General features: G+C 47.7%; 2 protein-coding genes across 2 annotated transcripts in view; one reads left to right on the top strand and one right to left on the bottom strand.

Moving 5' to 3' along the window:
* The window catches only part of B3GAT1 (beta-1,3-glucuronyltransferase 1), a 35,119-nt gene extending 20,006 nt beyond the window's left edge, over nucleotides 1-15,113 (top strand). Inside the window, exons 3-7 of the mRNA XM_008945077.1 lie at nucleotides 49-195; nucleotides 2,826-3,334; nucleotides 5,955-6,251; nucleotides 13,091-13,208; nucleotides 14,436-15,113. Coding sequence (XP_008943325.1) covers nucleotides 84-195; nucleotides 2,826-3,334; nucleotides 5,955-6,251; nucleotides 13,091-13,177 — 1,005 coding nt within the window. The 5' untranslated portion in view covers nucleotides 49-83 and the 3' untranslated portion in view covers nucleotides 13,178-13,208; nucleotides 14,436-15,113. The remainder of the gene's footprint in view (nucleotides 1-48; nucleotides 196-2,825; nucleotides 3,335-5,954; nucleotides 6,252-13,090; nucleotides 13,209-14,435) is intronic.
* Nucleotides 15,114-18,445: 3,332 nt separating this feature from the next.
* GLB1L2 (galactosidase, beta 1-like 2) overlaps nucleotides 18,446-26,282 on the bottom strand; it is a gene marked incomplete at its 5' end in the record, with an annotated part of 20,757 nt that continues 12,920 nt past the window's right edge. The window contains 9 exons of the mRNA XM_008945186.1: nucleotides 18,446-18,695; nucleotides 19,179-19,295; nucleotides 20,194-20,308; nucleotides 22,101-22,188; nucleotides 23,411-23,489; nucleotides 24,417-24,488; nucleotides 24,901-25,047; nucleotides 25,507-25,613; nucleotides 25,842-25,922. Of these exons, the coding sequence (XP_008943434.1) occupies nucleotides 18,609-18,695; nucleotides 19,179-19,295; nucleotides 20,194-20,308; nucleotides 22,101-22,188; nucleotides 23,411-23,489; nucleotides 24,417-24,488; nucleotides 24,901-25,047; nucleotides 25,507-25,613; nucleotides 25,842-25,922 (893 nt within the window). The remainder of the gene's footprint in view (nucleotides 18,696-19,178; nucleotides 19,296-20,193; nucleotides 20,309-22,100; nucleotides 22,189-23,410; nucleotides 23,490-24,416; nucleotides 24,489-24,900; nucleotides 25,048-25,506; nucleotides 25,614-25,841; nucleotides 25,923-26,282) is intronic.

The raw sequence follows: 26,282 nt of genomic DNA, 5'->3' as shown, positions 1-26,282 counted from the left end.
TGTTCTCCATGTGCTCTGCTGTTCTGTCTCTGGGGTTTTCACTGTCAGGTAATGAGGAGCTGTGGGCCCAGTCAGTCTTGGAGATGCCGAAGAGACGAGACATCCTGGCTATCGTGCTGATAGTTCTGCCCTGGACACTACTAATCACCGTCTGGCACCAGAGCACCATTGCTCCACTGCTTGCAGTGCACAAGGGTGAGAGAACTCAAACCAGCCCATGCCAGCCCAGCCATGTCTGTGCATCCCTCCCTTCTTCCCATGTCCTCTCTCATTTCATTTCCCCATGGCAGCCATGCTCATCTCAGCTCCCAGTCCATGCTCATGCAGAAGCCTCTCTACTTCTGCTATAGGAATAGTCTGGTGCCCATAGGGCTTCTTCAGAAACATCAAACTCCAAGCCTTGGGATGTGCTTACTGTACTTGGAGAGCTCTTTATGGCCTAAATCCAGACTACTGAAGGAAGATGCTTTTCTTTGGTCCCTGATGGTCCATAAGAGAGGAATCCCTTCCTGCCAGCCTTTGTGGCGTTCTGCACAGGAGTTAGTCCAGCAGGAAAGCTGAAAAAAAGAGAGCGGAGGAAACAAAGCTGCCACTTGAGACAGCTCCTCTGGGAGACATGAGACAAAGAGCCTTTTTTAAGTGTCCTCAGGGAAGCAGCAAACTGGTGCTCTTGCACTTGAAGGAGTAGGCAAGAGCCAGAGAGTTGGCTTCTGTGCTGCTTGTCCCACAAAGCATTAAATAGAGCCCTGGCCCAAATCAGGTGAGTGCAGGAAGTTCTGAGGGATCCTTTCTGGCCAGAAGGGTCCTAGTTTTCATCCTGTTCTTTGTATAGCAACAATATCCAAGGATTGTGAGGGTTCTTGGGGGCTGGAAGAAGCCATGCTGCCTACTGCAGTCATCATTCTTGGTTCCACCCTTCTGCTGAGCACCAGGGAAGGCAGGGCAGCTTGGGGAGGCTTGTCTGTGGGGAAGGAGGCCAGCTCTTTTTCCCTCTTTGGTGCCTTTCTCTGGGAGATTCTCTCCCCTTTTAAAGATCCTTTTAAAGGATCTACTGGCCTTTAAAAGAGGACACTACTAAGAATATGCTCTCTGTACATCAGTTTGATTCAATGCCCTAGAAACTAGGAGCTGTTTTCTGTGAATGGCCACAGACACTGAAGTTAAAGGAGAGACTTCTCTGTTTGGTTCTGAACTTACTGATGACCTTGATAAGATGTTTCCTGTGCTTCCCTGAGCCCCCAGTGGAAAATGAGTGGTGATAGAGACCAACCTGAAAGCTCTTGGGAGAAATCATTTTGTTCTTGTCATGCGTTTCTGAGATCCTTTGTAGGAGGTGCTGAAAAAGAGATGTGCATCTATTTGCTAGTGAGCACAGAACAGCAGTGCTTACCCATGCCAGGGTTTACAGCTGAGGGTTTGACCTGCAGGGGTTTGCAAACTGTCTCAAGCACCATCCTGGCTAATTATATTTGTGTCTGTGTCCAATGCATTTTGCAGATTTATTTTTGAACTGATTCCAGGATCCTGTGCTTGCAGAGAGCTCTGCTGTGTGATGCTGATGTGCTTTGCCTTCCGTAGAGCCTGATACTAACATGTGCAGGACACCTTGTCCCTGCTCCCCTGACAGATGTACAACCTCCCTCCATCAGTGCCATGGAGTACGAGGCCTCCATTCAGTTTAAGGCTGGTATCAAAGTCTATGCTGCTGGAAGAGAAACATGCTATGAAAAACCATAGGCAGTACCCTGCTGGGTCAGATCTAATGTCTGTCTGTTCATGTTCTTTCTCATCTGAAGCTCTTGGTAGTAGCTGGTTTTGCAAAATGTATGGCTCAAAGTATTATGTGCCCACTAGAGAGCAGCTGGCTTATATCCTGAATGGAGGTGTCCCTTCATCTCTGCCAGGTCCTAACTGTAGACCATGGTACTCCTGCTGGCCTACAGTGGCATGAAAGTGTGGAAGCTGCACCCTGGAAAAGGGGCAGGTGTGTGAGCTTTTTTTTCCCCTTGACCCAATGGTGAACAAGTCTCTTTGCAAGGATTTTATATGTTTGGATCAGTGTATCCTCTGTGTGTGCTGCCCATTGTTCACATTGGCACTGCTGAACGGGCTGTCGTGTTCAGAGGCTGGTAGGGTCTTTCTGAGGAGAGGTTAGTCAGAGGCAGGTGAAAGTCTCTGCAGGAAAAATCCTACAATTACAGGCTTTAATTTCTACTCTCGATTTCTGAACTTGAAGGGTGTTTTCCCCACTTCTCTGTGCCCCATCCCAGGCCTGTCAGTGGGGTGCTGCAGTAGCCTGGCCAGGCAACACTGCTGGGGGATCTTCACTGACTCAGTATTTTCCACCATTTAGTTCCCTGCCTCCCAATCCAGGTGCTCCGGTGCCTGAGTGCAGGGCCACAAGTCCTGTCCTGCTGAGTATAGTGCCCAGAGCACTGGAGCTCTTCAGGAATGACAGATTGTCAATCCATGTTGCTATTTTCTTTATCCAGCTCTGATTGCTGTACAAGCCCGTGTCTACCGGGTGCTTTTTAAAGTCGCTTATTCTCAGCACTCAGGTGCAGCATTGTCCTGGGCTCTCGGGCCTTCTTTGGTGCTGGTTTTCTGACAGCAGGAACTTCTTTTTCATGTGTTTGTCCCTGATTCCTTTATTTATTTCTGCACTTATTTATTAAAACCTCCACCCGAGCTCATGTCCTTGCCTCTGAAGCCACGAGGGTGCCCTGCTGTTAGCGAGCAGCGTTTGCAGGACCGCTGGCTCGGTCAGGGGGTGCTGGAGGACTCAGTCCATGCAGCTTTTTCTTCTCTCTCATGCCCTTGCTCAGATGATGGTGGTGACTCCCGGCGTGATCTCGCTGCAGGCTTGGACTCCAAGGAATACTGCTTGTCGGACCGGGACATTGTGGAGGTGGTGAGGACAGAATACGTTTATACCCGCCCACCCCCGTGGTCAGACACCCTTCCCACCATCCACGTCATTACACCCACCTACAGCCGGCCGGTGCAGAAGGCAGAGCTGACCCGCCTGGCCAACACGCTCCTGCACGTGCCCAACCTGCACTGGATCCTGGTGGAGGACTCGCAGCGGCGCACGCCCCTCATCACCCGGCTGCTGCGGGACACGGGGCTCAACTACACCCACCTCAACGTGGAGACGCCCCGCAACTACAAGCTGAGGGGAGACATGAGGGATCCCCGCATCCCCCGGGGCACCATGCAGAGGAACCTCGCCCTCAGGTGGCTGAGAGAGACCTTTAACAAAAACAACAGCCAGCCTGGGATTGTTTACTTCGCTGATGATGATAACACCTACAGCCTGGAGCTCTTTGAGGAGGTAAGACCCTGCTGGGGGGCCTGGACTGGCTGAAGACGGCAGGTTAGCACATGGGGTGTGAAAGATGCTGTGTATTGAGTGGAGGAGGTGCTGTGTGCATGCTCTCCTGAGCTCTCGACCAGCCTTGGCTGGACAGTGGTCCCACTGGGACTGTCCTGAAGCTCTCTCTGGGGCTGTTTGCTGTGCTGCAAATCGTGTGTTTCCCAGTGTCAAAGGCATCCTGTGTGAAGTACTGGGAACCCCGGTTTGTCCTGTGCCTTGTGATCAGGAGGCAGATAGTGTTTACTGGAAAGGAAGCTAATGAGGAGCTGCCTTTCCCCGTGGGGAGCCTTGTTAGGGCTGGCACATCACCTGCTGTCTGACAGGCCTGTGCAGGAGCACGTGCCTAGCAAAAGAAACCTTGGCTGTCTTCCTTCTGTGCCCCACCCTGGAGGAGATTTCTCACGGGTTCCTGACCTTATGTTATCTGCTTTTCTTCTCCACCCCCCCTACGTATTGCACTTGTCTGTCTGTTAATTCCTATTTGTTCTTGTTCAGGGAGTCCCTGGGGTTTCTCTTCCTTGCGTGCTGTTTGCATTCGTTTGCTGTCGTCCCAGAGCATCCCCTGGTTCAGTTCTGTAGCTCTGCTCTGCGGAGACGCGGGGCTGAGGCAGCGCTGCCCCGTCCCAGCTGTGCCCATGTGGGGTCAGGGTGGCAGCAGAGCCGTGGTGCTCACAGGACAGCTCGTTCAGCCAGGCCCTGAGCAGGTGGCCCTGCCCGTGCCTTTGGCAGCGCTCGCTTCCCCTCGCAGAGACCTGGAGTCCCTCCGTGCTGGGAGGTGTGTGCAGGGCTCTCTGCTCCCCTCCAGAGCTCCTCCCCTTGCAGCGCCAGGGGACCCATGGTGTCTGGGGCTGCTGCGAGGAGGTGCTGGGGCTGGAAGCGTGTGGCCCCAGAACTGTGATGGCAGGCTGAATTTCAGCATCTCATGACAATCTTGTTGGGCTTGAGCAAGGAAAGGTTCCCATTTGCTTTCCCACCTTTGTTGTTTGTTCTGCTCCTGCTGGCAGCATCTCATGACAATCTTGTTGGGCTTGAGCAAGGGAAGGTTCCCATTTGCTTTCCCACCTTTGTTCCGCTCCTGCTGGGGCTCTAAATGGACTCCTGAGCCCTTCCCTGTCTGCAGGTTTGCCAGGTACACTGTGCCTCACCTGGCAGAATTTCAGCTCAGAAATCGCTTGTTGCCTTGCTCTCCTGAGGCTGAGCTCTTGCAACAAGGGATGAGAAAGGAAGATTGCTTCCTCCCCCACCAGCTGCCAGTTTTCATACCAGAGATCTGCTGTTTATCAGCTCCATACATCCCCCCTTTCCCCGTTTGAGTGTGGACAGCCACAGGAATATCCACGCTTTTCAAGCTGAAAGCAAATTCAGACTCAATGTCTTTCTTCCCTAGTCCCATCTGAGGCTGGCTGTGGAAGCATCTCGAGACAGACGCTGCACATTAATAAGGCAGAAAGGGTTCCTTCCTTCCCTCGTGTGCTTGGCTCGTAGAGGCTTCTCCTCTGATCTGTAGCTGCAGTTAAGGTCACATGGAGCCAATGAAATGTGCTGTGAAATGCAGAAGACACACACTATTGTTCCCTGTGGACAGGGGCTGCCGTTAGCATGTGTATAATGCAGAAGGGCAAGTGCCAGAGCTCTTCCGGCCTCGTTTGCAGTAATTAGCAGTGATGAGATTAGCTCTGGGAGATCCCTGATCTAAGAGACTGGGCTGAGAGCAGAACATGAGGCTGAGCCTGCCAGCAGAGCAGGACAGGGTGCTGAGGGGTGAGCGGGCAGACTGGCATTTGAAGCATCTGCGCTGGCAAGTGCAGACATATGAAGAGTCCCCCGGTGGCTCATATCTATTTCTGTGGACTCCACAGGGAGCAGAGGCATCCAGTATGGCTCCACTGAGTAGCAAGAGCAGCTACAAACACTGTCCTTCATGCTGGGAGTTTCTGGAGAGGCTGCACTTCTCAACTGTCCCTACTGTTGTGGGCTACAGCTGCCGTGCCTCACTCTACAGATGCTTTTAGCTTTACTGTGGCTCTCAGGCTGAGATGGCAGCTCAGACTCCTTAGCTTTCAGAGGAAGCACCTCTCTTCCTAGATATGCCATTGCTGCATTTCCAGGTGGCCTTGGACAAAGTGCTTCCCTCCTTTGTGTCCTGATTTCCCCAGCTGTCCATGTGTCCCGCAGGTCTGAAGACCTTTGGACAAAGAAACCCACTCTTCAATCTCTGTTAGGTTCATTATTGGCAGCTTTGTTTCAGTGCTGAACTCTCACTCGTTTCCCTGGCTATCCATTACTGTTGCCATTGTTGGCTGCCACTTTCCAAAGCACTCTGCTCTCCAGCCCCAGGCTGTGCATCCTGGTACAGGTGAGTAGTGAGCTCCGTGCCTTGCTCCAGGCCACAGAGGGTGCCTGGGAACCTGACCCAGGCTCTCAGCTCTGGGGTTGTGCTGAATCCCAGGGGCGGTCAGCTCCTGCAGGAGGGGGAGCAGGGTGAAGCCGTTCTGCTGGGGTGCTGGTGTGTCTGTTGGAAGCGTCACGGAGCCGACCCTCCCGTGCCCCCACCGTGCCCCTCTCTCCTTGCCTGCAGATGCGCAGCACCAGGAAGGTGTCGGTGTGGCCGGTGGCCTTCGTCGGGGGCTTGCGCTACGAGTCGCCCAAAGTGAACGCTGCAGGGAAGGTCTATGGCTGGAAAACTGTGTTCGACCCCCACCGCCCCTTCGCCATAGACATGGCAGGGTTTGCTGTGAACCTCAGGCTCATCCTCCAGCGATCTCAGGCTTACTTCAAACTGCGAGGAGTGAAGGGCGGCTACCAGGAGAGCAGCCTGCTCCGGGAGCTGGTGACCCTCAACGACCTCGAGCCCAAGGCTGCCAACTGCACTAAGGTATGGGCTCTTCCTCGGCGTGGGCTGCGAGGATGCAGAGCCAGGAGAACGCCCTTTGAGCCCCAGCATTCAGCTGCTTGCCCTCTGCATCTGAAGAGAGCACAGCCCCACTGCGAGGGAGCTGGGAATGGGTGATCAGGCTTCAAAATGGGGAGGAGGGGGGCAGTTCTCTTTTTTGGTTGTGGGCTGCTAGTGGTTACAATAGGCTTTGAAATATGGAGTCTTCCCTCCCCTGTAAGTGTTCCTCTTTCTTACATAACCTCGAGAGACCATCCTTGTTATTTTCAAGATGGCCTTGCTAGCCCCCTGGAGCAGGGAATTCCATAGGTGAAATGTCACGTTGGTTGCTTTATGTGAATTTCTGGAGGGGGCCTTTGAGCACTGGTACTGCTGTGGTAAGCCAGCATCACATGAGGTGTGGCCCTTGAGAACCTGCCTGAACTGGAACCCAGGAGTACCAGCCACAGTGTTTCCTGGCTGCAGGGAACGACTGTTCACACAGTCACTGCCTGATTGTAGAGCTGCCTTCTCCCTCCTGACAGCTCTGCAATATCACTGTAGTTGTCCACAATAACCTGGATCTTTCTGTGCCAGAGAGAATCCAGAAATGTTTTCATGCCTGGCATATTGCTCTGAGCTGGAGGAGGCTTCCAGGAAGCTTCATTTTTGGGGGAGTTTTACTACTGTCAAATGACTGCTAATTCTTTGACTGTACATATTGCCTAGGAGCACCAGGTCAGGAAAGCAGCACCCCTGTGTGCTAAATAACATAGAAACTGAGAACACACCCCTGTGTGCTAAATAACATAGAAACTGAGAACACAATGCTGGTTCTTGCCCTAAACACTTCCCAGCCCAAGATGAGAGACAACAGATGGATATGTATCTGGTATGACAGGGGAGCATGTGAGATACAATGAGACAATGCTGTTTAGTGTGACAGGCATCAATCACAGCACATCAGCAATGGAGATGCTCTTGTGTGCTTTTGAAAGCTTTGTGAGTGGGTTCACTGAGCACTGCAGGTTTGGGAGGGGTCCCTCTGAGATCACAGACCCCTGTGTAGCACTCTCTCATGCCTGTCAGTAATAGGCAACAGGCAGTCTGATTTAGGGAGTCTTTACTGCTTAGTTATCCCAGGAGGAACACACCCCATGCTGGATCCAGGTGGGTCCTTTTTGGGCTAGGAAAAAGTTTTGAGTAATATCCTTTCTCTCTGCTTTCCATCTGCACAGCCCCCAGCTGTGGAAAAAAACAAAGATCTCCATGTGCAGCAGGGTTCAGGCAAGGACTCCAGGAATAAGGAAGAGAGAGCTGAAAGGGAAGAGCAAGTTTGTTTTATTCTCCAATACCTGCTGTGCCTCATTTTTTAAGTCTACATGTCTGTGTTTATGGCTGTCCAGCACTGGAATAAATAACACAGCTGGTCTCCCAAGAGTGGGAAGAAAGATTGGATTAAAATTAGATCCCTGTTCTTAGGCACTGCGTGCCCTGCTAGCTAACAAGAAATTAGAAATAAGTGTGTTTCCAACAGGCTGAGGGAGATGCACAGGTTGCTTTTAGTCTGGTGTATGGAAGATTGGGGGTGTTTGCTCCATGGCCAGCTGTGCAATCTTTGGTACATTCTCCTTGCTGTAAATAACTACTGGGAAGAAGCTGCAGTAAAAGGCTGGGGGTAGGAAATGACAGTTGTGGAGGAACACATGGAGGAAGGAGAGGGAGGAAAAGGTTGTTTCCAGGCAGGAGGAAAAAAATGATGCTGTCAGACAGGCTGCTGTGTCAGTGCCATCACACGAGAGCTGCAGGTCAGAGATGGAGAGGAAGCAGGAACTGCTGGCCAGGATTTGAAGCAGACTGTGTTTCTTTTTTTGGCTAGGATGTGGGGATCTTACAAGGGTCCTTGTTGTGAACGGAATACTGTCCGCTGCTGGCAAACTCTGAGCTGAGTGCAGCTTTGCAGGTTGAACTTTTAGCTGATGCCAGCAGCCTCCATTTCCCAATTGCTGTTTCACTCACCCATTTAACAGGGAGGAGAGTCCAGACAAGCAGCAAAGAAGGGCAGAAGTAGGCCATGGTCTGGGGTCCTCTTGCCCTGAGGTCATGGCAGAGACTTCTTTCTCATTCTGCTGCTGTGCTCCCAGCAGTTGTCATGGTGTGCTTCTGTTAAGCATAACCATACCCCTGCTCTGCAGTGAGATTCACATTAAACCTTACCATGTGCTCAGATACAGTTGTTAAGGAGGGATCAGAGAAGTATGAAGATAAGCACAGATGTGTTCTTCAAAATGCTACCTTCCCCATGTACAGTGCTCTGATTTGTGGTATTCATCAGAATTCAGCCCACAAATGCACACTCATGCAAAAAACTTATGCTTGGGCCAGAGACATATACCCACTTGTTTTCTTTGGTTTGGGAACTGCCTAAAATGAAGGAGAAAATGAAAGTCAGCATTAATTGCTGAGGAGAAAGGAGAAGTCCCCCTTTATCTGGAGGGAAGGGTTGCTTTATACTGCACTTGTAAAGAAACAAGGCTTTGCAAGCATACTGTATATTGCTGCTGCTGCTGCGTTTCCCTCCCAGACCCCTGAAGCAAACCATGCTCTCTGCAGTCCATTGACACAGGATAGAGGTCTGAGATTCTGTATTCCTGTGAGGCTGATGTAACTGAGACATACTCTGCTCCCCATTTTCTATTAACATCTGAGGAAACAAGCTGCAATGTGCTTAGCCAGGGAGCCCTTGAAGGAGAGAGACTTAGAGTGGCTCCAGCTATTGAAAAAGCCTCAGCATGGGCTGGTGCAAGAGGACAGACCACAAAATACAAGGTCACTGGAAATGAGGCATCTCTTGTTCCAGCTGCTCCTGGAGCCTGTTGTTTCTCTGAAGAGGCAGGTGTAGGTAGGTGTCTTTGGAGAGGCAGCCTTTTGTGCACTCGGGTGGTCTCCGCAGCAGTTGGCTGGGATTGAAGTAGTGATTCCTCCTCTCTCTGTATCTCTTGACTGAGTAAAATCTGAGATTAAATCTGCAGGTTAGCAGCTCAGTGTTGAAGTGGATGTATCGATGGGCAGCTTTGCACTGGTCCAGGACTTAGGGGTGCCTGTGGGCACTGATAAATGCCAGTCAGTGCAGCAGGTTGCTGTCAGACACAGGCTAGAGACCAGGGAGCAAAGAGAGATCTCCCAGCAGTACCTGAACCACACACCAACACTGTGGCTACTGTGGGTCTTGGAATGGGCTCTGCAAGGGGAATAAATCGTTGTGGATGTGGAGGAGACAAAGCCTTTGGGCCCAGCAGCAACCAGGACATTGCAGAGCAAAAGGAGACCAGAACAGGCTGCTTCATGATGTCACAGGTGTAGACCAGCTAAAACTGGCTCACAATGGGCAGGAGGGAGGGGAAATGTCATTCGAAGGCAAAAAGGCTTGAAAAGGAGTACTTTGCTTCCTCCTGATTCTGTCCTGTGGTGCTACATACAGCAGGCAGGGGAAATGGCTTCACATGCTCTGTGTTTTCTTTGCCTTTCAGGGGCTGAGCAGCAGGGTACAGATGGAGCAATCTGTCCTCTTTTAGGTTAGATTGTTCCTGAGATCGGGCTCCTCTTCTCTTGTGGATTTGTGACCAGTGTTTTGTGGTCAGCTTTCAGTATCCGGCTGCTCTGTGACAGCACTTTTTAATGCTTCACACGCACACCACTGAAGACACCAGTGCTCGAGCTGTTGATTTTTATGACAGATGTGCAGAACATGGAGGGTTCTTTTGGCCTTGCCTTGTCGTGGTTAGTCAGCAGCACTGCTGTGCCAGTGCCATTCCCTGTAGCACGGCTGAACACTGTCCTTTACATCGGAGCAGTTTGGGTTTTACTGCACCGTCTGCCTGCACTGCTCCACGTTGGGCCTTCAGATCTGTGCTGCAGCTGCTATAGTTCAAATTAGAGTGCTGGAGCCTGTTCTTCTCTTGTGGTCTTGTATGTTTTGCCTGTAACACCCATCACAAAGCACAAATCTTCAAGGTGGTGTAATTGCACAGTTGAAGATTACTGTTTGAGCTCTGGCTCGTACAAGAGCAGCGGCCACAAATCTCTTGGTGTATGAGAAAAGCGAGTTACAGGGTGAAGCAATCTGTGTGCTACACCAGTGGAGCTGCTTGTGAGAGAAGAGGCCCTCCACAGCACTGAGAGAGCCTGCAGAAATCTAGTTTAGCACAGGCTGGGAGGAAGCAAATCTGTCATTTTAGCTTGGTGCCTCATTCTCTTCACGTTGCGTAGTCTCCATTTCAAGTAAAAACTAGTGAAACCCTCCACGGAGGGTCTGTGTGCTTGAAATCCTGTGACCCCCTCCCATTGTAGGTTGACTTGCCTGTTTGCTTTTTAATTTCCTGTTTGAAGACAAGGAAGAAGTGCATTATGGAGATGAGTCTTTGTAATCTCTGAGATCCTTTTTGAGTCCTGTGATTCTGAACGGCAAGGCTGTAACTGATTGGAAGCGTTTCATGGGAACTCCCTCAGGTGACCTGTGTGAGGCTGCTGTTCAGGACGAGTCAGATACTTGGTGCCCCTCACTGATTACACCCTTGCAAGCTGTACTTTTTGCAGAAGCCAAAGCTTCCCTGAGGCATACAACAAACACGCTGCTTGTGGAAAAAATTGAGCAATTGGCTGAGAGGAAAAGCAGGTGTTTCCATAGTAAAGGGTGATTTCCTTCCCACGTTAAAGAACGCAGCATGAAAAATGGTAGGAGCTGCTGTATCAGGCTGAAAACTCTGAGAATTAGTGCATTTTAGTTAATTTAACATAACTGTTAGGTTTTTTTTTTTGGCACTTGGCTTTAACAATGAAGAAGTGGGAACCAGTTTAAAGAAAAGGTACTAATGTGTAGCTGTGGTCTTCTGTTCATGGGTTATGTAGCTGGAGTTGCTTGAGTGTAAGTCCCGTTCCTGGCGGAGTGCAGCCCTTGGCCATCAGCAGGGTGACTGTTTATGTGTCAGAAGTGGAAAGAGCTCTTACCTGCTCTGCTGGAAAAGAGATCTGGCTACAAGACAGCTCTAGCACCTGGGCTGCATTAAGGTTTATACTTGCTGTTTGTTGGCTGAGGAGCCCGTAACTGAATCTTGCATAGAACTGAGAGCCACTTGTACAGACCTGTTTGGTTTTGCTTTTCACAGGGAATTAACACAGTAATTGCAGCAGCGTTGCTGCAGTGGGTGAACAGGGCTATATAAAGGCTAACTTTGATGAGCGGGCTCTGGAGTGGTTGTGGGGGAGCAGTGAAATGGTTTTTTGGACCCACTCCAGACAGCAGTTGGTCTCTACTGCCTTAGTATTAGCAGGCGAGATTTAAGCCCTGCGCAGGAGGTGACTGCTCACATCAGAGACAAATTTGGTCAAACAGCTTCTTGGGAAGCTGGGGCTGCTCCTGTTTAACCAGGAGGGTTTGAGAAGTGCTTTTTAGTTAATCCTTTAGAAGCAGAATGTGCCCTCCTTTTTTCAGAAAAGCAGGGACCGGGCATGAAAAGGTTTGCAGATACTTGGATTAAATGTGCAGAGTATTGTCATAGCAACAAGAGGGAAACCCCCACGAGGTAGGAAATATCAATGTGAACAGGTGAAGGGAAGCAGGAAACTAGCTCTGAAGGGATAAAGCTGTTTCCAGCAATCCAGGTTCTAGGAGCAAAGCAGTAAGTGTAATTGAGCCTAGTGAGGAGCGAGTATTTTGAACAGCTTCCAGAGCTGCACAGCTAGTGGAGACTGTTTACCTATAATACTCCTCCCCTTCCAAAAATGTTAGACCACCTCACCAGTTTGTATTTTTTCCATCTCTCCTCCACAGATGTTGATCTATATTAAACTTTGCTGTGAAAACTGAGGGAAGCTTTTAGTAGAAGCTTCAGTTCTGTTTTAAGCCAGTCGGGAGGGGCTTTAAAGCGATGGAAATGTGTTTGTGTCTGGTACAGAAGAGCGGATGGCAGCGTGGGGCCAGCCTTTCAGAGGAAATGTGTCTGGGGCTTTGGAGGTGATATGGTAAACTAACACTTGCTGGGTTGTGAAAGGTCTGCATACAGCCCAGAGCATGTGGGAAAAAGGGAGTATCTTGTTAGGAGCCCTTGCATCTTGCAGCTCTGAGATGGCAGAGGTTGCAACAGAGAACCGGAGCTTACTGCTCTAAGTGCTTCTCAGATCTGTGTCACCCTCATATCTTTTTAGGGTCTGGAAAGAATTTAAAAGTGAAAAAGTGATAGCAGACTGAGGTCTTCCCTCCCATAATGGATTTTCGGAGATGCACTGAAAAATTCATGCTAATATTTCACACAAGCAAAGGCAGTGGTGGCAACCAGAGCAGCTGGTGGTACTCGGTGTAACTGCCTCTTCCCTCTAATGCATGAGTCACAGTGTGACCTGATGTGGCTGGAGTTTGCTTTTCCACTCTGAGCCTAGCAAGTAACTCCCTGCTGGCCAAGGATGGAGTAAGGTGATAACCAAGAACCAGAGTAAGGATCTTGGTCTGTGGGGAAGCATGCTTGTGATTCTCCAGTCATGAAGGAACTGCCTTAGACCATTGGAAAGGCTGATGAGCCTTTCGAGGAAGACGGTTGATAACTACATGGAAGGAGCAGGTTAATGTCCCAAGACAGTACACTGTAAAATGGGTAATTTCTGTGCACTGTGCATTTTGCATAGCAGCCAGCCTGCCTAAATGAAGTTTTATGCAAACCTCCTTTCAGCTGTGAATGCGCCATTAGGCTCCAGGGTAGATGGTTAAATTGCACTATTGATTTAATGTGCAAGAATATTTGTTAGTGCAGTGAAGAGGTGCAGCTAATGACTTCTGTTGGCTTCTTCAGATTTTAGTCTGGCATACAAGAACAGAAAAGCCTGTGCTGGTGAACGAGGGGAAGAAAGGATTCACAGATCCCAATGTGGAAATCTGACCATGTGTGGCTGAAGGGAGACCAGCTCCAGGTAAGAGCTCACATTTTTGAACAGTGATGAGAAGCAACAGTGAAAAAGGAAGATACTAGACAAGGACAGGAAAAAAATAAGAGCTCTTTTTTTTTAATTTCCATTTTTCACAGCTCAGACCTTTCCTTACTGCAAAACTTCTTGAGAACCAGTAGTTAATATCTATTTTTTTATCTTTAAGATGAGATTCTAAAGCAGGAGTACTCAGTGAGAGGTTGGCAGGAAGAAGAGAAATCCAGGGAGTGAGAGTTTAGACAGGAGTTACTTCATGAAAGAACCAAACCCTTGTCTAAACAAGAAGGCTGCCCTATTAACTGTACTAATACAGCACAAGGGAGAAGGATGTGGATTCATCCACGTGTGAACTCCTGAGGAAATCTAAAGCAGTATCAGTGGAGGCATTTTTAAGTCGGGCAGAAGCTTTCACTGAGGGAAGAGTTTAATTTATATCTACATCAAAGCCTCACAAGTCAGTGACCAGTAAGGGGAGGTGTGGATTAAACCTCCCCTGAGGCATTTCTTTGCCGAAGGTGAGCAGGCAGAGTCTTCTTCAGTGCAGAGGACACACACACTGGCAGACTGATGGCTGACTTGCTACTCATTTGTTCATGCCCCGGCTTCTCACCTTTAATTACCTGAGCACCCTGGTGCATTTAGTCTCCTGTTTCCTGCGTGCTCTCTGGTTTGCTGGAGTGAAGGATGGGCTCTTGGCTTCAGACTGCATCTAGGCTGTGCTGCTGTGCTTCGTTATTATGGGCAAAGAGAGCCATGCACGACTCCCTTCAGCTGGAGTGTAGAACCAGGCCTGGAGGGGGAGGAGGCTGCTGCTCATTCTCTTTTCCTCTCGAAGACAGAGAAGCACGAGCAGCAAAGGGAAGGGGTCGATTTGCTCGGCGGCGGTGTATTTTTACCAGTAATGAGCTCTCTTACAGCACATGGCCTCGGGCTGGCTGGCTGGAGCCCTGCCTGCTGCAGTGGCCTGTCTGCAGCCCAGGGGCAGGGCAGCAGAGGAGAGCCTGCGCCGCGGGTTATCGGCGCTATATTTAGCGGCTTCGCGGAGAGGCCATAGCTCTTCCACGCTGTCACAACTGCTTTCCACCAACACCCAGTTGCCTAGCAGCACAGAGCTGCAGTCTGAGATGGGGTTTGGGATAGTTCCAAGGGGTGGCAGCTAACTGCAGCGAGGCAGAAGGGTAATAACGCATACTGGTTGTGTCTCTGTTGCAGAAGATTTCTTCGTGCACAGCCTGCAAGGTTCCTCTCCAAAGCATTCAACCAGCCAAACATGCAGTAGCCAGGACCTCTGCTGACTTCCAAGAGTTTTAGTGTACTGAAAACAAGCAACACTGCATACATAAACTACCCGGATTCCCCTGCCCTTCCTCCTGGACTCTGAACAGAACCAGATGCTCTGGAGGTGGAGAAAAAGCACAGAAAATAGAGGACTGACGTCAGCTTCCGAGCAAGAGCAGCTGCCCCGCGAGACACGCTGTTTGGGAGAGGTGCATGCAGGGCACGATGCACTGGAGAGGCAGCCCAGCTGGAATGGCAGTCTAGACTGAGGGGGCTGTTTTACAGGACCTGGAAGCAAGGGTGAGAATGCCCACAGGGGTGTGTTGGCCTCTGATGACTTGTTTTTCCCGAGACACGCGTACCTGGTGGCTACGTGTGCAACAGCCTAAGCGGCTCTCTGTTCATGGAGGGGACAGCTGCCTTCTGAGATGGCACCTTAGCCCTTAATTTTAAACCTACTTTAATCAGTGTTTATTATGCTGCACAAGACAGAAAAGTTTTGGGGGAGGATGAAAAGCAAGGCAGGTTAGAACAAACCCAGTGAGTCTCTCTGTTCTCTTTGTATTCCCCTTCCTTTCCCTTCATTCATTCCATGGTTTCACGGGCACTCTGACATACCCCGGTGATCACAGAATGGTTTGGGTGGGAAGGGACCTTTAGAGGTCATCTAGTTCCACTCCTGTGCAGGTAGCAGGGACATCTGCAGCTAGAGCAGGTTGCTCAGAGCCCCATCCAACCTCACCTGGAATGTTTCCAGGGATGAGGTATCAACCACCTCTCTGGGCAGCCTGCGCCAGGGTCTCACTACCCTCAGCATCAAAAATTTCTCCTTTATATCTTGTCTAAATTTCCCTCTTTTAGTTTAAAAGCATCACCCCTTGTCCTTTTGCAACAGGCCCTGATAACAAGTCTGTCCCCAGCTTTCTATTAGGCCCCTTCAAATCCTGAAAGGCTGGAAGGTCTCCCTGGAGCTTTCTTTTCTGCAGACTGAAGAACCCAAACTCTCAGCCTGGCCTCCCAGCACAGGGGTTCCACCACATTGCTGGGGCTCCTCTGGCCCCACTCCAGCAGGTCCCTGGCTCTGCTGTGCTGAGGACTCCAGAGCTGCCCCAGCACTGCAGGGGGGTCTCCCCAGCGCTGGCAGAGGGGCAGGATCCCCTCCCTTCCCTGCTGCCCACGCTGCTGGGGGTGCAGCCCAGGCTGCCAGGGGTTTCTGGGCTGCAAGCTCACAGGGCTGGCTCCTGGCCAGCTCCTCACCCCCAGCACCCACAAGTCACTCTCTGCAGGGCTGCCCTTCACCCCCAGCCTGTGTTGATACTGGGGGTTGCCCTGACCCAGGTGCAGGACCTTGCTCTTGACCTTGTTGAACCTCATGAGGCTCACTTCTCAAGACTGCTGGGGTCCCTCTGACTGGAGGAGTGCTCCTACATAAGGCCAAATTTGCACTCTTACAAAATAAAGTTAACTGCTTAAAACTAGGGACTGAAGGATGGAAGCTGGTTTTAGTGCATTTACCATTCTACTGGAATGTATCCTTCCTCCCTAGCCCCTTTTTCAGGGCCATGCCGTACTACTGCAGAGCTACAGGCATGAAAAGCCACACTGGAGCAGTTCAGGAGTTACCTTCTGATGGAAGGTACTTTACCCTTGTAAAGGGGATCCTGTGCTTAGTGCTCGGTTTCTTCAGCACCTGGCTTGAGGTAGGTTGAAACACTGTCTGTAGAACATCAGTTGCCTCTTCCCTGCTCTGTAACATCAAAGGACCTAGGATAGCTCTGATGAAAGGGTGTTCTCTGATGAAACTCTGTTTTGCTTCTCAGTGAGAGACAGGACTGAGCCATGCAGAAGTGGAACCTGGGTGCTACTACCTTAGTTGACTCTGTATTTGAGATTGACAGACTTGCTGAGGAAGAAATTGAGGTACAACACACCCCTTCTCCCCACCTCCTGCCCCCTTAAAAACCCCCAAAACTTACCTCCCCCTTCACAGTTGTTACCAAATCTTTGACCAGCCCCCAATGTCCCAGTTCTTTCAAAAAGGTCTGAAGCACAATTTTACATTTGAATTGAGGGAAAATGTAATCCTGGAAATAGACTTGGTTATTTTTAGCCCTAATACATAGAACTATTAAAATGCTATAGATCTGATTGTTAGCTTCACGGTGCAGAAGCCTCCCTTGGACTAATGACATTGTGTATTTCCTAATATTTTAAAAGAAATCTTTTGTAAGTTATTTTCTCCCACTGTATTTCAAAACCTCTGGGGGAAAGTTGAGTTCTTTAGTTCCCTGGTCACAGAAGCCTTGCTACGTAGCCTTTACAAAAATGTTCCTTTAGATGTGTCAGCTGAAGTGCTGCTTGGACAGAAAGCATTTGATGCTACCGGCCACTGGCTGCTCTATGGGAACGGGTATTGTTATCTTGTATTAAAACAGTAGCTCTCTGCACTCAAGCAGATTTATTCTGTTCTTGTACTAGCCTTCCAAGTTCACTTCAGTCTCCAAACCCTAGAGTGGAAAGAGACATTTTTCAAGGACTACAAAGTTTTCATACCGTTTAAATAGTTTCCAACTGATGTCCTCTCCTAGCTGCATGTTTTGTTTCACTGCTCTTAATTGCTATCCCTGCTGGGTTGCAACTTTCCCTCCTTGGAAGGAAATAATAACTTTCAGAAAAATGCAAAGGATTGAGTCGTGAACACCACCCTGCATATACACAACACTCCTCAAAGCTGGTCACAAGAGCCTGGGCCCTTCCAACTTGCACAGAGGCTGCTGTGGTCCCTGGGAGCAGAGAGAATGTGTGTTGAGTAAGACCAGCTCTGGGCAGGATGGAGGGGATTACAGCTGCACTGTCTGTTCTCAGTTTTAAATAAACTGTATTTAAATTTGTTAAATAAAATTATGGTTTGTAAGAGCCAGAATACCCTGCAACTCCATTATCAGAGACAGTGCACATGTTTGGTGTTTCTCTCATAGCCTGAACCCTCTGGTTACTGGAACAGAAAGAAGGGGCTGAGCAACTTCTCCAAGATTCTGAACAGATTTACAGCTTGAATTTGGTATCTTCCTCTCCCTAAAGAGAAGGCAGCTCCTCAGGGACTGTGGAGCTGGTGAGTTTAAAAAACATCATGTTTTCCTAAATCCTGTGTTTCTGTTTTGAGGGACAAAAGGAAAAAAAAAGGATCCAAGATCCCAAGACTTCACAGCAGGTTTAACTAGGAAGTATGGATGTGCTCTCCCATTTGTAAATATATATGCAGCCCCTTTACTTCTATCCCAACCAAAATCTGATACCTGCTCATTTTACAAGGGGGAATTTCATCTTCAGGTGCTCCACAGTGAGAGCAGGGGTGGAGGGATGACTGGAAGACTAATTTTTCCTTTTCTCCTCTTGTACCTCCTCCTTTGAAGTTCTCATTCCTGCCTGGCCTCAAACATAATTATATATTTAAAAGAGGACAAAACACATTTCAATTTTAAAACTTTTTTTCCTTTTTGAGAGAGAGAGAGGCAATCTCCATAGTAAAACTCAGTGGGGAAAAAAGCTCGAATTAAAGTCCTCTGACAACCAACGGGGCTTCCAAGAAGTGAACAAGTAACAGCCTCTTTGAAGAGTGAGTTGCTAAATTCTGCCTTGAAGCACAGCAAAATGGTTTTCCACACCTGGTTACTCACATGTTCACCAGCTATTTACTCCCTATGTAATTATCAAAACAAGGAGGCCAGTCATAAGACATTTTTAAAGTCAGTGGAGAGCCAAGTTCAGCTTTCTGTTCCGATGGCTTCGGTTCTTTCTCTCTCTCTGTTTCCTGCCTCCAACACCTTTTTACTCCTCCACATTCTCCAGATGGTCCGTAACATCATGCACAGCCATCCAAGCTGTGGGTCCTCAGCAGTGCAGGGAGATAAGCTTCCACATCCATCTATGAAACAATGAACTCTGGTTCCTTCAGGGCCCTCTCTTCCTTCTGAACGTACTGCCAAAGAGCACACCCTTCACCTGGGTCTAGTTGAAATGAACGTGCCCAAGTGCCTGGGCCGTCGTGTCCCCAGACATGCAACCAGGACTACTCAAGATGAACCAAACGTGGGAAGGAAGCTCTCATCAGTCCACGTACTGGGTCCTTCCTAAATAAGGAATGTCCACAGACTGTATTATCCGTCCTGCAGTGCGCTCCTCAAAAATGACAATCTGCAGAAGAGAGGCACAGATAAAGTTCCTTCACACAAAGGCTGAGTTACTCTCAATATTTTTAGAAGGAAAAGGCATATGATCACAGCAGGGGAAGGAAGCATCATTTAAAAGATATCAATCAATAGGAGTCTGAACAGTAACTGTGATTCTTCTTCAGCACCACATGATGCAGAAAATGAACCAGCATCAAATCAAGTTTGTCTTGATTTTGAACTTGATGCAGTGCTTTGAAATTTAGCTGCCATCCTCATCATGTCTTAACGATTGTCAGAGCCATACTCGGCTCTAGAGCAGCACCTTCCCTAATTTTCACAGATCTTAGCAGTTAACACTCTCCTTCCTCTCTGTTGCATTAGTTTTCAGCTAGAGATAGATAAAAATTAACCTTTTGTGTACATCTAGCTCTGTGGAACATGACTCAGAGCAGGACCTTTTAATAACACAAACAAGCAAAGAGAAAGCCTACCACAAGCCTCTCACCTCATTGCTTCCTTTCCATAGCCAGGGGCCAGGAAGGTAGAGTGTTTCCTGAGGTCCAATTTTCCAGTAGCGGCCCAGGTTCTGGCCGTTGACAAACACCACTCCTTTCTCCCAGCCCTAGAATGGAGACAGTACACAGAATTACTGATGCATCTGTACTGCCTAGTTAGCATCCCCACAGGAAACTAAGCCTGCTTTCACACTTGCATTCTTTCAGGCCACTTTCTGCAGGTTTTCTGCTTGCTTTCCCTGCACAACTCCCTGAGGCCATTGCTGAACAGAAGTTATCCTTAATGTACTCATTAAAAGGATAAAGCTTTCAAAAATGTGCAATTCATGGTTCATGCTTTTACAGGAAACTTCATTCTTTTGAACAGTCGTATCTTGAGTTCTTCCCAAGCAAAGAAATCTCCCCTCACCTATTTCCCAGGTGACAGAAATACTGTATTGCTACTGACTAGCATAATTTACAATAAAGCATAAATGGAAAAGTGAGCAGTAGCATAATGGTTGGCATGAACCTTGTCTCTCAGGGAATGAAAACAGAGGAGGAAGTTTAATAATACTTAATAACTTAAGTTCTTTGTGGGAGCAGCAATCTTCCACAGAAGGAAGATGTGAACACTAACACTCAGGCCACATCTACAATAAGTGACCCTTTCCATAGCACATGGAGGAGGCAGGGAGAGAACTAGTGCCTCCTTCATTTTTTGTGCCCATTACTCCTCTGCAACTAGAAAAGAAATAGCATTTGTATGTTGATAAAAGAGACTAACTGCTCATTAGCAGCTTTGCAGGGTCAGTATTGCACATGTTTTCTCATCAGGGCCACTACAGACTGAACAGAATTACCTGCCAGCTTGAGGAGGCTTCTGCACCCTCCACATATTTCTCTTTCTCCAAGATCAGAGGAAGACTACAAAACTACAGACTACAAGAGAGCTCAGTCAGCTATTACACAGGTGCCTCTCTAACCAGCTTTTAAAAGGGGTGGGAAGAGAAAAATAAGACTTGCCTGTAGCTTCAAGAAAGTGTCCTGTGGCTGATGCTCTATCCACAGCCTTCCACGAAAAAAAGCTGGCCCGACAAAGTAATCTGGGACTGTGCTCCATCCAGCAACGTGCCTCAGGCTGTAAGAGAGGCATCAGACAGAGCAGGGAAGCACCAGCAGCACCCAGAGGCACCACACAGACCTCGAGACCATCACAAACTGCTCTCACTATGGTGGATGCTACAACAAGGCTGCCTTGTTTCCTTGCATGCCTGAAATGTCAAGCAGTTGCTTTCTAGTGGTAGGGCCTAGAGGTAATATTCTTCATGCTGCAAAGTGATATGAAGTGTTTTATCTCCTGTACACGTTCAAGGCAAGCACCTAGATGATCTCTCCCCTCCACTTAAGATAAGTGTACTGGTGGTACATGCCTCAGTCTTCATTATCCTGTGCTTGCCACATCACTGATAGGACAATTTGTGGTACAGGAAAAGGATGTATGGGGCTATCACCATCTCTGATACTTTAAGGCAACATAAAAATCTGTGCTTTGTGTTGACTGCTGAAGTGTCTATCCTTCAGATAAGCTTTAAATGCATGTGGCTTGCACAGGCCAAAGGAAAACATGCAGAATTGACAGACTCAGACATTCCTGCCCATATTGCCACCGAGGAATGTGAACACATCCTTGCAAGTTTGCAGTAATTAGGGACAATGTGGAATTCTTTCTTTACTGTTCAACAATTTGAGAGCAGGGGACAAATAGAAGACTAAATAAGGAGCACAGAATTCACACAGAAGCCTTGAGCTTCTGCCAGAACATGTTCCTTCCGACCCTTATGAGCTGCATCTCTAGCATTCAGGGAAGTTATTGATCCAGTGCAGCTTGACTGCTGCTGAATTATTCAACTAAAAGCCTTTCACAATAGCACGTGCTCCATCCTCCTGCACAGCGACTGTGAGCCAGTTGTGTTCCACTGCTGCTGGGCAATTGCCAGGAACTGACTGGAGTGTTGACTAATCTTGCTTTTGGATGGCCATGGCACTTCACTTGTTCTATTGTTCCTCACAGCAAATATTCTTCTAAAACCCTGCAGCCAAAGGTTATGCGAGTTATCCCATCAGTAAGAATCCCTCAAGTAGCCCCCCTAGCACCTGTTAAGATTGTCCTGGGAATTTCAGAGTGTACACATTTTTTCTTTTAAAAGCCACTTCAATTTAACATGGCCTCTCTCTCTCCTCCCTGCACAAAATGGGGGAGCTGTGATATCTTGGGGGCTGCACACGTGTTACTTTCTGGTGTTAACAACAGAACTGAAAACAGTCTCTCTGGATCAGGGCCAGAGTCCACAGGGCATCTCTTGCCTGACACGTTTGCAAAGGTTTTCTGTATCTACTAACAGGGTCCTTGACTTAGCCCTGCCACGTTTCTTTCTCAGTCTTTCTTGAATTAAAGCAAAATCAGTTAAAAGAAAGGAAGCCATCTGGACTTGTTAATGTACTATTAGTAGCTTCCTAGAATTAATCTGTCCCTTGTGAGTTTGAATTACTAAATATACCAGCCATATTTTAATTTCAAGAAAGACACAACGTCCTCCAACGTGTGGGTGTGTTGAGACCCTCCCCTTTGGGTAAGCCATGTTTTTACCTACCTGATCTAATCCTGCTGTTCAGGCTCTGAGGAAGTCTTTAAATCCTCCACAGTGGGAATACATTCCCCTCCTAAATAACGGTGTGGATAAAGTGGCACCATTTTCTGCACTATTTCAGGCAAAGGTATCAGCAAGGAACTTGGCAGCGAAAAAAACCACCTACCTACTTTTACCTTGTGTTGCCTTTCTGATACATTTAACTGCTGCCTATTAGATTTGGTACTGCTGGTAAACAGTTGGTTTCATATGAGGAAGAAAAAAATTTTAAATCCCACAAACCTTTCCATGAAGGCAGGTTTCATCTCCAAACTGTAAATCTTGAAGTTCCTCAAGGGGGTTTTATTCAAGAAGACATCGCCAATTAAGCCTGCAAGAGCAATGGGGGTAATGAAGAGTTGAAAAACAGCTAAAGCTGATAGATTTTCCTACTTGAATGCGAGGAACAGCAGGAGATGGAATGCAGCCACATCCTGCAATGGAATTAGAGTCCATATGGTCCCATTGCTCATCCAGATTGAGTGGGGAACATTACTATACTTTGGCCCCTCCACTCTCTCCTTTGCTTCAACTCACCAAGCCATTAAAACACCCTCCAAGCAGAAAACATTGTTGGCACACACAGCAGATGGGGTTTTGTTGTTATTGTTGTTTTTTAGTTAGCTGTCCATGTACACTTTTTTTTAAAGCAGTAGATCAGTTGCTTCTCTAATAGGCACAGCAAAACATAACATGGGCAAGCACTAATGTCCAGTGCTGATCCAGTCCTTCCAAGGATCCTAAGACAGCTTAATAAGTCATTTACATTCAGCACTCTCTTATTAGATAAAGTTATTCCCTATGTAGCAAGCAAAGCCTAGCTCCTAATCCAGCCTCCTAATGACAGGACTCCATCTGATACTGCCTAGGCACTGCAGAGACTTTGTGCACCTCTTCTGCAGTAAAATAAAATTAGTACAGTTGTGTGCCCAACTCCATGAGTTATATTGTATAGTTTTTGCATACAGTTCCCCACTAGAATGGAATCCTGGGGGTCTGACCTCTTCCAGCTCCACAGCTGTGTCTGACAGACTTGAACATTTTAGTCCATTCTGCTCAACAGGAGGCAGTTCATTACTCCTGATGTTGTGTCACTTTTTAAATGTTGTGATCCTCCCACGTCAAACCCCCAGGGAAAAAATGTGGATTATGAAAAGTATTTTCCTTCTCTCCCTGTGAAGTAACATGCTCACAGAGCAAGAGGAAGGGTACCCTAACATCACCCAGCAAATGTAGAGCACAGTAAGATTCATTGATGGCCTTTGGGTTTAGTTGTACCCTTCTAAAACAAGAAGCCTTAAGGCAAGCCATCAAGCAGCCAGTCCTTCCATCTAGGACTGCCCCAGACAGGGTGTGATGAACCCTGGCTTTCAATGAGTTCCCTCCATCGTACAGCTTCCCACCAGCCCCCAGACAGCAGTCTTGGCTAGCACTATGATAGCTGTATTGGGTCTTCAGTTTGGTTCTGTGTAAAGCACTCAAAAAAGACAGTTCTACAGTGTTGAACTCAGAGAACAATCTAGGACAGTCTGAGAACAAAGAACATCACTCACCTTTCCTCTGTTCGTTCAGTGCCAGGCCATAATTGACACGACCCCGGTTCTCCACCAGGAGTCTTAGCTGCCTGAATCCCTGTGAAAAATAAACAAAGGAAGAGCATGAGATGGAGCAGTGTGCAGCATGAGCTGAATCAGCCCTAACGCTTGGTTAACAGAGGTCAGTAGAGGTGTTGAAGAGGGGAGGTGGCACCAATACCTTGGGCAGTTGCAATTTATCTGTTTACTTCAAAGCTGTGGATTGTGTGACAGAACAGCGTCCCCCTATCGTTCAGCTACTGCAGCCAGTTATGCCACTGTCATAACAGCTTGCTTATTTTTTTTTCCCTATGGAATTTTTAAGCACCATTTTGGTATCACCCACAGAGCCAGAAATAGAGTTTGACATAGTACAGGCTTATGTCACAGACCTCTCCCACAATCATAAGAACAACTAGTGTAGCCACCCACTCACCTGCTCCTCAGAGCCACGCACAGCTCTGTTGCCATGCATCCAGTCAATACACTAACCTGATTGCCAGCTTCTGCCAGGGTCAGGCTGCTCTCAGAGCTAACGAGAGACATTGCCCCTCATTTCATCTGAGACCCAAAAGCTGCAAAAGCCCCCAAACCCCCTTAAAACCTGCTTTATGCTAAGGAAGATGAAGCCTACATGGCCTTCATCTGCCCAAACAAGGTACCAGTATTCAATGTTTGCTGCTATGCGTGTGCCAGGAAGGCTTACAAATTTTGTGCAGCAAGGACTACAAAGGAATTTTTGCCATGGAAAAGTCTTCAGAACCCACTTCTCACTTACAAATAGTAACTTGGCAGTGAAATCACACTGTATTTCATTAGTGAAGCAGTGTCTAATTGGGGTATAACAGCCATTCTCTCTGTCAGGCCACTGTTCCAGCTACTTAAATGGATCAGGTGGGAGGTGCCTTCTTGAGAGCTATGGCTCTTTAGTGGTTTCAGCTCAGTTATCCAATACTATTGCTGTGAGCAATCTCCAGATAGTTACCTGTCCTTCAGGGAGGGAGAGCTCCACTGTGTTATAGTCCAGCTCACCAACATACATGGTGTTAACAAACACCTGCAGAACAGAGCACAACACAGGAGAGCAATTTCTTATCAATTACACTCTAATCACATGTTGCATAGGTTACTGAAGTTGTGTTTGGGGAGGGAATTGTCTCTGTTTGCAACTCAGCATCTGTAACTGTCTCACTGATTCAGTCTAGGTGGGGAATAAAAAAATCACAGCATTTCTTAGAACATTCAATATTCTGTCATTTAAAGATATTATAAGTTTTAGCAGACTGGAACCTCAAGCTGATTTACAAATTATAAGTGTTGATGCTTAGCTGAGAACTGGAAAGAGCAAATCACACCTCTAATCTAAAACTTCACCTTTTCCTTCATGGCTGACCTATTTCCTGCCTAGCTGCCCAGACCACAGCACTTAGAGCAGACTGAGGTTAGTCACAGCTCCCCCTGCTCCTTACCTGTGCTCGGTCACGGACGTGGTCCCTTGAGTGCAGATGTCCACCACCAAATATGACAGTCTCGTAGAGCACATATCCATAGGACTGCCCACTGCTATCATTTAAATGCAGATTCTCCATGTTAATAGGAAATTCTGACTTTATGGGCTGCAAAGGAAAAACAAATTTAATGGCAGAAGTGGCCTCTCAGCATTGACAGGCCACATAGAAGCAATTAATTTAAGACAGATGTTCCACTCTGCCACAGGTTACATTTACCCTGTAAGCCTCCAGCCAAGGGTCTGTTCCAATCTGAATTACCCTATGGCTCTACGAAAGCTACAGCAGTGATGACAAGGTACCAGAAAAGGGAGCCAAGGACTTGCAAAACTGGAATTCCAAGATAACAAAAGTAGCAGTAAAAAAGGTGAGATAAAAGATTTGCCTTCTTTGCATATCACAGTTAAAACATTCTCCAACCTTATCCTCATGGGAGACAAATGCAAACAATACAAATAAAAATTTTAAAAAATTAACGAATACAAACAAGCCAGTGCACTAATCACCTTTTCCACCTAAGAGGGGGTGCCTTTTAGGACTGAGGGGCATGAAAATAGGTGGTACTACCTGTAAAAGAGACGGTAACACATCCCAGAGAGAGATATATTGATGCAACAGGATTGCACCATATGATGCCTTGCTTTCAATCATGGGAGGGAGAGGAAGAGGCTGGCCTGTGAGGCAAAAAGAAAGAGAAAAATTCACTATTTCAGATGTAAAACCACCAAAGATTTAAGGCCCCTCCAGGCCTCCTTTGGTCCTCCCTCCCATCTTCTGGAAAAAGCACCCAGCCAGTGAACAAACCAGAGTCACACAGCTCCAGCAGAAGTGTCAGTTTAAGCAAGTCTTTGATTTAACACTGCAGGTAGAACAAGTATTTTGATTCTTGGACTTATAATTACCAATGATCATGCTGAAGAGTTGTCGGAGCTTGAAAAATTTGGATGTATAATCACCAGCTTCTGTCAGCACAGCGTCATAATCTGAAAAAGAAGCACTTATGTTTTTAATAAACATATGGCAGCTCTGGGGCAGCCTTCACGTACACTGTCATCAAAGAAGGAGAAGCCCAAGAGACAATTTTCTTGGCACTGTCTACATTATGGAAACCTTTACACTTCTGTCTGTGTGAATGTAGCTAGACAACCACAGAGCTGCTTCATTTGGAAAAGAGCCACTCACTGAGGAGCAACATACTTTTACAGATTGAACTTGCACATATCCAGAATTTCACACAGGATTAAGTCAACAATTAACAATTTTAGCAAAGGGTTGTTGGGATGAAAAGAGTTTTATGGTGCAAATGGACTTGGTAAAATGAAAAAACAGAACTGTATCTTGGA

The sequence above is a fragment of the Merops nubicus genome, unplaced genomic scaffold (assembly GCF_000691845.1).
Source record: "Merops nubicus isolate BGI_N331 unplaced genomic scaffold, ASM69184v1 scaffold10530, whole genome shotgun sequence".
In the NCBI taxonomy this organism is placed as follows: Eukaryota; Metazoa; Chordata; class Aves; order Coraciiformes; family Meropidae; genus Merops; species Merops nubicus.
Note: the sequence above shows the minus strand (reverse complement) of the source record. Positions and strands in the feature narration are given on the sequence as shown.